The sequence below is a fragment of the Brachyistius frenatus genome, unplaced genomic scaffold, assembly GCF_029030835.1.
Source record: "Brachyistius frenatus isolate BFR_SWC_R1_liver_20210118 unplaced genomic scaffold, ASM2903083v1 Contig_6, whole genome shotgun sequence".
Lineage (NCBI taxonomy): Eukaryota > Metazoa > Chordata > Actinopteri > Embiotocidae > Brachyistius > Brachyistius frenatus.
Genome location: NW_027210605.1, coordinates 3,859,378 through 3,871,088, shown reverse-complemented (window position 1 = coordinate 3,871,088; position 11,711 = coordinate 3,859,378). Strand labels below are relative to the sequence as shown.

The 11,711-nt window shown below is 40.6% G+C and overlaps 1 protein-coding gene across 2 annotated transcripts in view; it reads left to right on the top strand.

The window, feature by feature from the left end:
* The first annotated feature begins 9,048 nt into the window (after positions 1-9,048).
* kcnd3 (potassium voltage-gated channel, Shal-related subfamily, member 3) overlaps positions 9,049-11,711 on the top strand; it is a 106,159-nt gene continuing 103,496 nt past the window's right edge. Inside the window, exons 1-3 of one of the 2 annotated variants that reach the window (XM_069725605.1) lie at positions 9,049-9,134; positions 9,268-9,358; positions 10,287-11,466. In XM_069725605.1, the coding sequence (XP_069581706.1) occupies positions 10,364-11,466 (1,103 nt within the window). In that variant the 5' untranslated portion in view covers positions 9,049-9,134; positions 9,268-9,358; positions 10,287-10,363. The remainder of the gene's footprint in view (positions 9,135-9,267; positions 9,359-10,286; positions 11,467-11,711) is intronic. The other variant, XM_069725612.1, reaches the window with a different exon arrangement.

The window sequence follows — 11,711 nt, the reverse complement described above, 5'->3', positions numbered from 1 at the left end:
ACCCTATTAAGATACAATTATCACAGCAAGTAGACCTACAGTAAACAGCTTTCTCAGAACACCACCAAACAAACAAATGAATACAGTATTGAGGTAACTCACCAAATAAGCCTCATAGTCCAGCAGTGATCCATGGAAAGGTCAACCAAAACGGTCTGTCAATCAGCAAAAGTCCAGTAAATCCAGTCGAGTAAAGAATTTTGTCCAAAAACACATTCATATATCCATAATACACAAGATCTGCTGTTACATCATTTGAAATTTCCCGGTTTCCACTGGGTCGTATATGAAAACATTTGTCCTGCACTGGGATCAAAAGGGTAGCTGCACCCGTTTGATTGACGCCTCACAGAGCCAATACGAGTTTCCATATCCTGTCCCCAACCTGTAATAGCCAATCAAAGTCAATGTCGAACAGAGGTGCCTGCCTCCCTTCTGTTATTTAAAGATCTAGCCAGTTGGAAGCGACATTGCTGATGATTGATGCTGGGTAAAGCCAATAAGGTTCTGATGCGGTTTCAGTGTTTGTTTTTGTTTTTTTACTGGAAACAAAGACTATCAAGCATAAAGACAACTCCCTGCCAGTCAATACCCTGTGCGTCGTGTTTAGACAGATATGAGTTTGGTTTGCTTGTTTTTTGGGAGTTTTATTATGAAAATAATGCCTGATGGACATTTTAAAAACTCTATGGCTCTCATCTATGTTGTTGTAAATGGTTTGATGTGTTCTCTTGTACATAAATGACATTTTCCACCGTATCACTTGTTATTTTTCCAAATCTCTCCAAATGACATTTTTTTATACATACCTTGATAATACCTTGAGAAAATCATTGTAAAATAGACATTTTCTGTGGTATTCTTATCACATTTTAATGCCCATTTCTTGCTTCTTGATATTTACTAAATTCAGATACACATTTTCGTCTTGAACCTCCCCTGACCACTGAGAAATTTACCCTTGTATCTGGACCTTTATTACTTTTACCTTTAGCCTCTCTTGATCCCTCTTAACGCTCTAACCCTACCCCTTGAAAATATCCTGTACAAACAGCAGACCTCCAAGCAGTATGAGTACTAACCCTTAGTGGTCCTTAATGTTCTTATATGCAACAGACCATATTGATAATACATTTTAAATCATATTCTGAAGTCATTATGATGCATTCATCAACAACAACAAAAAAGATATCACAATGTTCTGTGAGCAATGAAATCAATATAAGATGCTCTTCCATTTTACAATGTTATTTTTAGTCTCCAAAGTTCAAAGTGAAATGTAAATTTTTTTTTTTTTAAGTATTTTGAAGGACAGATAAAGAAGTAAAACATTATGGTACCACTCATTCTTTGCCTCTGTTTGTCAACAATAGTTAATATTCTTGTAAAGGGGGTACACAAACCTGTTTCAGCTCAAATTAAATTTTATAATAAAAGGAGGGTCCATATATGGTCCCTGTTTTTAAAAGACAAAGGTTTTTATATATATTTTGCAGTGCCTATACCCAAAATGCTTTATATTGAATATAGCTGAGAATATTACAACATCCACCTGTATTGTCTGTATGTGCTTAGGTGCATGATACTGCTAGATTTTCTGGGAGAGTTAGTATATGTCTAGAATATCAACAGCCTTTTTACACCTCTGATTGCTGTGCCCTGAGGAGCCGTGATGAAAGAGGAAATTGGGAGTGGAGTCAGAGGTGAGGTTCAGGGCTTTTCTCCCAGCATGCCTCTGATCTGAAGCTGAAAATGAACCTCGAATCTATTTACTCAAATTCAGTGTTGGCTCTTACATAACATAGAGTCAAATGGAATTAACTCAATATTGTTGTACTATTCTCTCGTTGCAATCATTCAAGGCTGATTTAAGCTACAACAAGCTTTCAACTAAGAGTCAACTGAAAAACAAGTAAAAATTAAACAGTGCTTATTGCTGCTTCCGTGAAATGAGAACGGTGATACAGACAAATCAAAAGTTGATTTGAGGTAGTATACACCAGTTGCTCTGGCAACACTGCTCCAATGGTCTCAGTTTAGGCATCAGTAAACAAAAGCCTGACATTTTACAGGGTTGGAATGGATGCAGGATCTGCTGTCTTATTCTCTTTGTGTGCTGGAAGGTGGCCAAGAGTACATCTATAACCTCCACTGTGCCACTGACTGCCTTCCTCAACAGTAGACAGAGGGGTTGCCAAGTCAGTCAGTGTTTGGCACACCAAGTATAAACTCCACCACAGACAGAGACTAAATCCCTCAAGGAAGATTTCAGATACCTAACGGGGATTAGATCAATTTAGAAGGCAGTTTGTGTGGAAATTTATGAATGACTGAACTCAAGAAAGCGAGCAAACAAACAAATGGTCAACAAGGGAAATGTCAACACAAAAGCCTCTGAGTTCAGTCATGTGGAGAAAGTGCATACAAAGGAAAGAGGAGTTGTGCATTTGAATATGCAGTGTTTATTTTCCTGAATCCTGTGTGTGTGTGTGTGTGTGTGTGTGTGTGTGTGTGTGTGTGTGTGTGTGTGTGTGTGTGTGTGTGTGTGTGTGTGTGTGTGTGTGTGTGTGTGTGTGTGTGTGTGTGTGTGTGTGTGTGTGTGTGTGTGTGTGTGTGTGTGTGTGTGCGTGTGCGTGTGTGTGTGTATGGCAGCCTTGAGGTGACCATCAGCAGTTAGGAGTCAGCAGAGGTATCAAGGAAACAGCAATGACTGTGATAGGGGAGGGAAATTAACTGTCACCTTTATCTTCGCTTTTCTATCAGTAAACTGAGCTCATTAAATCGGAGCCGTTTGCTCTTTGAGGGTCACCAGGGACCTTTTAAGTCCCATCTTTCACAGAGGAGGTTAAGATACCATACAATGCCTATAAAAAGTATTCACCCCCCTTGGATTTTTCACCCTTTTGTTGTTTTTATACATGAAATCATGGTCAATATAATTTGGCTTTTTTAACAAGAATTTGCAAAAGAAAAGCTACTTTCATGTCAAAGTGAAAACAGATTTTTACAAACTAATGTCAATTAATTAAAAATATATAGTGTAAAATAAGTGTTTGCATAAATATTCACCCCCTTTAAAGTGACTGACCTAATTCGACAGAGGTCCAGCTAGTTGATGCCAGTAGTGTCAAAATTTGTGAAATGGAGATCACCTGAGTGCAGTTGATGTGTGTCAAGTGATTTTAGTATAAAAACACCTGTCTGGGAGGTCCAGGCTCTGGTTCATCAGTATCCCTGCTACAATTGCAACATGAAGACAAAAGAACACTCCAAGCAACTCAGAGAAAAGATCATTGAAAAGTATAAGTCAGGAGATGGCTACAAAAAGATTTCCAACTCCCTGGACATCCCACAGAGTTCAGTTAGATCCATCATTAAGAAATGGAAGGAGTATGGCACTTGTTTAAATCTGCCTAGAGCTTGCCGTCCTCACAAACTGAGTGACCGGGCAAGAAGAAGACTGGTGAGGGAGGCCACCAAGACACCTACGAGCACTCTGAAGGAGTTAAAAGCTTCAGTGGTTCAGATGGGAGAGACTGTACATACAACAACTGTTGCCCAGGTTCTTCACCAGTCGAAGATGTATGGTTAGAGTGGTAAAGAGAAAGCCACTGTTGAAAAAAAAAATCTCACCTGGAATTCACCCAAAGGCATGTGGGAGACTCCAAGGTCAATTAAAGAAGGTTCTTTGGTCTGATGAGACAAAAATTTAGCTTTTTGGCCATCAGACTAGACGCTATGTTTGGCGAACACCAAACACTGCACATCACCACAAACACACCATCTCCACCGTGAAGCATAGTGTTGCCAGCATCATGCTCTGGGGATGCTTCTCAGTAGGAGGCCCTGAAAGGCTTGAAAAGGTAGAGGGGAACATGAATGCAGAAAAACATCGCCAAATCCTGGAGGATAATCTCACTCAGTCTGCAAGAGAACTACGATTTAGGAGAAGATTTATTTTCCAGCAAGACAACGACCCCAAGCATACAGCAAAAGCTACACAGAAATGGTTCAAAAACAACAAGGTGAATGTTCTGGAGTGGCCAAGTCAAAGGCCAGATCTCAATCCAATCGAGAATTTGTGGCTGGACTTGAAAAGAGCTGTTCACACCCGATCCCCGAGCAACCTGACAGAGCTTCAGCTGTTTTGCAAGGAAGAATGGAGAAAAATGTCAGTGTCCAGATGTGCCAGCCTGATTGAGACAAATCCACACAGACTCAGTGCTGTGATTGCAGCCAAAGGTGCATCTACTAAATACTGACCTGAAGGGGGTGAATATTTATGCAATCATTTACTTTACCTTATATATTTTTTTAATTAATTGACATTATTTTGTAAAAATCTGTTTTCACTTTGACATGAAAGTAGCTTTTTTTTTTGCAAATTCTTGTCAAAAAAGCCAAATTATATTGACCATGATTTAATGTATAAAAGCACCAAAAGGGTGAAACATCCAAGGGGGAGTGAATACTTTTTATAGGTATTGTACTACACATACTGCATCAGGTTGGAAATGTCATTATGAGCTCTGATGCCTGCTGTATTCACATTAAGTATGAATAAAAATGCACAATCGAATAAAATACTGCAAGAATGCAAGAGCACAAGGTTTGATCAATATACCTGTTGAGCATGTAGTTATTTGTTATATGCACATGATTGCACAGTTTTGATGATTTCAGAGTATTTGCTCAAATTAATAATTCAAAGTTTATACTTCCGTGCTTCTATAAACAACTTCTTGATGATTTCATGTCAACTAGAATAAAGTGCTCTTTGAGTACTGCATCATTTGGCCTTGACCCTCCCCTCACCACTGAGAAATTTGCCCCTGTATCTGAGCCCTTATTGTTTTCACCTTCAGTCTCTCCTGATCACTCTAACTATCTAACCCTACCCCTTAAAAATATGTTGTGCAAACAGCAGACCTATAAGCAGTATTAAAGGAATATTTGAAGGGGAGGGGACAAATATTGCTATCAGACTGGAAAGAAGCACACACGTACACACACAAAACTCTCATATTATAGTGCAGTTATTTTAGTGTGCAATAGAAAGGATATTGTGTATTTGTATACTGAGGTAGCAACCAGTGGTATGTGACCTTGCATTATTGGAGTCGATACACTTTTGCTATCACATGCCGATTTCTTGCATTTGGAGGCATCACAATTAGCCAATGTTCACTTCTTTTTAGGTCTGATGCAAACTATATTTAAAAAAAAAAAAAAAGATAAATAAAGATTAGACATGTTTTTGGTTAACTGTTACGATTGGTACATTTTCTGGGTGGCTGTATTTCCGGATTCCGAAATAAAAGCTTCAAAAGTAAAAAGTAAAACTGCAGATTATTTCAAATAAAATGATAACAAACATTAATCACTTTTTTTTTTTTTTTTTTTTTAAATAACAACATACAAAGGCTGGCCCCCAGAGATACTTTTAATTATATGGTATTAATGCCAAGCTAAGATTACTGGCTGCTCCTTATATCTTTATGTTTTACATGTACATACATGATCTGGAGTCATATTATCTGTGTAATAAATCAAATTAGTTTATTTTCCAACAAGTCAATTAAAAAAATGTCTACTACCTACCTATGGAAAACAAAAATATACAGTAAGACTTGCTTAACTTGTATGAGGTCATCCAGAAGCTCCTTTGGTAGACTGGTGGACTAATAATGTGGTTTCTCACTGCTTTGGATGATTTCCACTGATATCATCGCTCCTTCAGGACAGCTGTTAAACAAACCTGTTTACTCACCTAATCCTAAATCCTGCAGTTTTCCCACTGAAATGTACAGTGGCTAGTTTGTTTCTCGAGTCACCGCAGGGCAGAGAGGATTTAGAATTTGAATGTCACTGTAGTGTCTTCAGATAATTACAGAGGGCAGTTGACCATGAATTCCAACCCACCTTGTTATTCAGTGACATTTGAATTATTGGAATCGCTTACAGCCTCATTGGTTGAAAATGCCAGTCTCCATGCAGTATCTGGCTGTGTATTTAGGTTTCAGTAATGACGCTTGTGTGTGTGTGTGTGTGTGTGTGTGTGTGTGTGTGTGTGTGTGTGTGTGTGTGTGTGTGCGTGCGTGTGTGCGTGTGTGCGTGCGCGAGTGCACGTGTGTGTGCATGCTTGTGTGTGTGCATATTTTATTGAGCTTCTCTTATTGTGACAGCCAGTTTGAGTTTAAGGAGAGGGGATATTTTTCACAAGGTGAGGTCATTTTGGGCATTTCGTATTTTACCAAGGGGCCAGTTTCTGGTCAGGGACTTAATTGAGTCAACAAAAGGTGCTTCTAAAGATAGCTATACAAGGGCACAAAGGAAACCACAAGTGTGTCTGTGTTTTTGTGGGTGTGTGAATATGTGTGGCTATATGTCTAAATAATAATCACAAGCAATTTGTCATTTTCAAACAAGGGTCTGTAAAACTCACAGGGTCACTTTACGGTGAGTAACACAGCGGGTGGAAAAGTATAAATTTTTCACACGCATGTACTGACACTGTACATACATGACCATAATGATATGTGTTTCAGTCTGCGTGTGAGCCGTGGGCCCTATTGATATTCCAGTGGACTATATGCATCAGAGGGATAGGATCCCTGTTGACTCAATTAGGACTGCATATTTTTCTGCAAAGCATCGACTAATGTGGGGACACATTGTCACCGTCTGAGTCGGAATATAAATTAACATATACTCTCACAAATAATTTGCCTATTCATGAGCTTAAGTGTCGTTGGCTCTGCCACAAATTTCAGACTTGACTGACATGCTTAAGTAAAGCACTGAAAACTTTAAGTTTGATCGACTTCTAGTTAGAATAGTATCTCTCCCAGACCTGACCAGTCTTTGTCACCTTCTTAGACTTTACACTAGCTAAATGGTATTGCTTAGAGTAAAACAGAGGATAGACCTGGTAAGCCTGAGTGCTACAGTACAAGGAAATGTACTTACTTTATGTGCTGCACCTGCTTGTTTTCAGGGCAGACATTGATTGCTCTGAGAGCTTTTCCACTGGAGCCCTTTTGTTTGTCTTTTCTTTCATGAGTAAAGTCACATGTAGAGATGATTGCCAGACTCTGTAGACACCCAGGCCTCTGGAAAAGAATACAAACAGAAGAACATCAAGGACCGACGACATACACTGTAGTTCAGCATCTGCAGAGACACAGCTAAATATTATTTGATATCCTTTTTATTTTAGCTTTCTGACTGGTTGAATAAATATTGTAAGGTTTGCTGAAGCTCATGGTCTTAATTAACATGTCAGCTTTATGCTGTATTTTTCCTGGAAGGTAATATGCCACAATATGTCTCTGGGATCCAGTGGGTCTCTAGAGTAGAGGTCCTCATAGATCCACTCGGTTCTGGGGAAATAGGGCTCAGACCAAATATACACAGTTTAATCAAACTGTAAAGCTTATTGGTTTTCTGCCACAAGTCTCCACTGTGTGTGTCAATAGATCTTATACCAGACTTGATCTAAATGGACCTGGGCTACTAAGCATCGGTTTTGATCACACAATAACCATGGGAGACACTATCTTTCAAAACCAATAGCTCGTGTAAAAGGTTTATTCTATTAACGCCTACTTATATTTAGAAATTTGCTTAAGAGATATCTAATTGTTCAGAAAATAATTTGCTCCTCTCCCACTTGGCTACACAATGTTTTACTGGAATAGGTTTTGAAAATTGGACATTTAATTATTTATATTAGTTTTTGAAGAACATAAATCATTTTTTGAATTAGTTTCTGTGACTTTTCATTTCTTCAACAGCTGCTCTTTTTGACTTGACAAAGATGGTCAGTAATTGATACCAGTAGTTTTCTCGTCGGTTCAGACTGGGTCTCTCTTTTAGGAAATTTTATTTATGCACATTGGGTAGGATTTTCATAGGCCTGTTTTGGATCAGTTCAAATATTTTGCAACATTTTGGAAACAATGCTTTCTTATTAGATATTTTGTCAAATAAAGGTTGTGTAATTATTTTTTAATTCGGGTGGAAAATGTATGTATATACTGTATATATTTGAAAAATATCCATATGTGGAAAGGTCTTAAAAGGTGACAATGGATGTGTCTTAATTCGTACACTTCCGCTAGTCCACTTGCATCCAGTACACTACATGCTAGCACACTTACTCGTGTAGTGCATGAATCATAATGTTGTCTCAAATCAAACACTGCCATTGTGCCCTTTCTGGAAAAGACAACAGCAAGATATCTGCCAGCTTTGTTTACGAATTTTTTTTTAAAATATGGTTGTGTTCTTGGCTTGTATCCAACAACAGGAAGGTGGTACTTAGTGAAACACTTGTGGAGCTGTGTGCAATTTGAATTTACAGTGTTTGCCACATCAGCTGCCAAATTCAGCAGTTTAAAAATAGGGTGGTGGTCCTTCCCCTTCTGCTGCGTAGCCAAGATGACGAACAGTGAGTGTCCAGTATTTTATGCAACATTTTTTGACCGGTTTGAGTACACCATCTGGGTAATTATGCATGTTTCTTTTGCCTACTCTAAGCATGAGTACACTCATGCACTTTAAAAAGCAGGTGTAAGTACGTAAGTAGCAAACTGAGACACAGCCACTTAATTCTCCTGCTTCCAAGACATAAAAAAAAAAAAAAAAAAGTCAGTTATTGCCTCTATAATTAAAGAAAGAGGGGCCCAATCTTGTTTTACGGACCCTTCAATTTTTAGCTATGCCCCTGCTGGGATCAACCCCGTGGACAATTCAGCTGGTAGCACTTGCCTTTGATATTGGTAAGTCATATTGGTTCAACATAGCAAGTATACTATACAGTTCAATAGCCTATTTGTTCGAGGAGAGTAAACCCGTTTGCCTTTTAAAATGTGTGGTTCTGAGACTTAATCCAGGTTCCCCACAAATGCAGTTTTGGTTCACAACCCGCCCTGCGCAGAGAGAGAGAGGAAGAGAGAGGAAGAGAGAGGGAGAGAGAGAGAGAGAGAGAGAGAGAGCGAGAGAGCGCTCCTCCTCCTCCTTCGTCTCTTCCCACCACTCATCCCAAAAAGCCGAGGTAAGACGGTCTTCACGGCGGACTTCCCTCATCATTTCTCCCCTCGCATAATGGAAACTGAATTCAAACAGCTGTGGTACGTCCATCCCCGGTACTTTTCCGCTTTCACCTCAGCTGTAGCGTTTGTCTGATGCGGTTTTCCTCTTCGCCAAATAACTTCTTTCCTGGTTATTTGGTGCTTTTTTGGGTTTTTTTTTTTTTTTTTTCAGACACGCTTTCAGAAATAACCAAACCTACGACTTGTATCTAAACTGCTCTGGAAGAAAGGTCGTATTTCTTTGGATGGAGAATTTTGAATCGGTGAGTTGGGAGCTAATCGACCACAGTGCACAGTACACAAAGCTGTATGTAGTTATCAACCTTTTCGGCAAATCGAATCGCTACAGCTTACTCCGTTGTTCTGGCTTAGCAGCCAATTTATCACCTAAAATGATCAAAAAATGCCTGTTTCGAATCGGATTAATGCAGCTAAATCCATTAGTGAATTTGAACAGAATGATAAAAAACAACAACAACAACACCAACAACAAAAAAACTGGTTTAATCAAGCCTGAGTAAACCAGAGAGTCATCTACGGTGTTCTACTTGGAACTCAACAGGTTTCCACGCTCCTGCTTCCCTCTTAAGAAGACTATAAAGGAAACCAAGAGTTTTAAAAACACGAGTAATTTCGCCTGTTTTTTTTAATTTTTTTTAATGCAGTTGCTTTGCTTGCTTTTAGTTTTGTAACCTGTAACTTGTAACTGAACTGTATTGCATGAGAAGGCTGCTTCTTAACGGTAACTCAATAGAGAGGAACTGAGGTATAGCCTTTAAGTAATTACAAGCAAGGTGATGCATACAGGAAATGCGGTATGTTCCTGTAATCACATTGAAGCATATTATATCAAATAGAAATGCATTTTATATGCTGCATGTAAAGGTTTCTAGCCTAAGTGTGAGGTTAAATTACATTTACATGAAAGATACATTATCTCAGCTGGGCTACCTTGTTAGAATAAGAGTTGTATTGATCATTTTGTCTTTATTTTTCATTCCTTTCTCTCACTGACTCTCTTTTTTTTTAATCCCTTATTTTGGTCCCACATCCTCAACATTCAAGTATCTCATATTCACTACCTTTTTTCTGTTTGCTCATCAGCTCATCTCACTCCCTTCCCCTGTCATGCTCAAAACACCAGTCCTGTGCTTCCTATCCTTACAAACTCCCTCCCTCTCTTCCCCATAGATGGTGACTGAGCTGAAGTCAAGCTGGTTGTGAAGGTGCTGGACTTGTTCCCCACTACGCCCCAAGCCGGACACAGCATGGCGGCGGGAGTAGCGGCATGGCTTCCCTTTGCCCGGGCAGCAGCGATCGGCTGGATGCCTGTGGCCAATTTGCCCATGCCAATAGCGCCAGGTGAAAAGAACAAGAGGCAGGATGAGGTCATCATTCTTAACGTCAGTGGACGGCGCTTCCAGACCTGGAGGAACACGCTTGACCGCTACCCAGACACACTGCTGGGCAGCTCGGAGAAGGAGTTCTTCTACAATGAGGAGACCAAAGAGTACTTCTTCGACCGGGACCCTGACATGTTCCGCAGCGTGCTCAACTTTTACCGCACAGGCAAACTCCACTATCCACGCAATGAGTGCATCTCCTCTTATGATGAGGAGCTGTCTTTCTTTGGCATTATCCCAGAGATCATCGGTGACTGCTGCTATGAAGAGTACAAGGACAGGAAGAGGGAGAATGCAGAGCGTCTGATGGACGACCAGGAGGACAACAAGGATGCTAAGCTCCCCAACATGACCTTCAGGGAGACCATGTGGCGGGCTTTCGAGAACCCCCACACTTCCACCATGGCCCTAGTCTTCTACTACGTCACTGGCTTCTTCATTGCTGTCTCTGTCATCACCAATGTGGTCGAGACGGTGCCCTGTGGCACAGTGCCCAACCAGAAGGAAGTGCCATGTGGTGAGCGCTACACTGTGGCCTTTTTCTGCATGGACACGGCCTGCGTTATGATCTTCACCGTGGAGTACCTGATGCGCCTGTTTGCTGCGCCCAGCCGCTACCGCTTCATGAGATCCGTCATGAGCATCATAGACGTGGTGGCCATCCTACCCTACTACATCGGCCTGGTGATGACTGACAATGAGGACGTGAGTGGCGCCTTTGTGACGCTCCGCGTTTTCCGTGTGTTCCGTATCTTTAAGTTCTCGCGTCACTCGCAGGGCCTGCGCATCCTGGGCTACACGCTGAAGAGCTGTGCCTCGGAGCTGGGCTTCCTGCTCTTCTCCCTCACTATGGCCATAATTATCTTTGCTACCGTCATGTTCTACGCAGAGAAGGGTTCAAGCTCCAGCAAATTCACCAGCATCCCAGCCTCCTTCTGGTACACCATCGTTACTATGACAACGCTCGGGTAAGAGCAGAGCAGACACCTCTTTTATCTGGTTGGGAGTGTGGGGTGTGTGTGTGTGTGTGTGTGTGTGTGTGTGTGTGTGTGTGTGTGTGTGTGTGTGTGTGTGTGTGTGTGTGTGTGTGTGTGTGTGTGTGTGTGTGTGTGTGTGTGTTTTAACGTTTGAGTGCATGCTTGTATGCGAGTGTGTGGATTTGTGAGTCTATTTGCAGTTTGGTCTGCGTGAGTAAATCTTTGATGTTGATTAG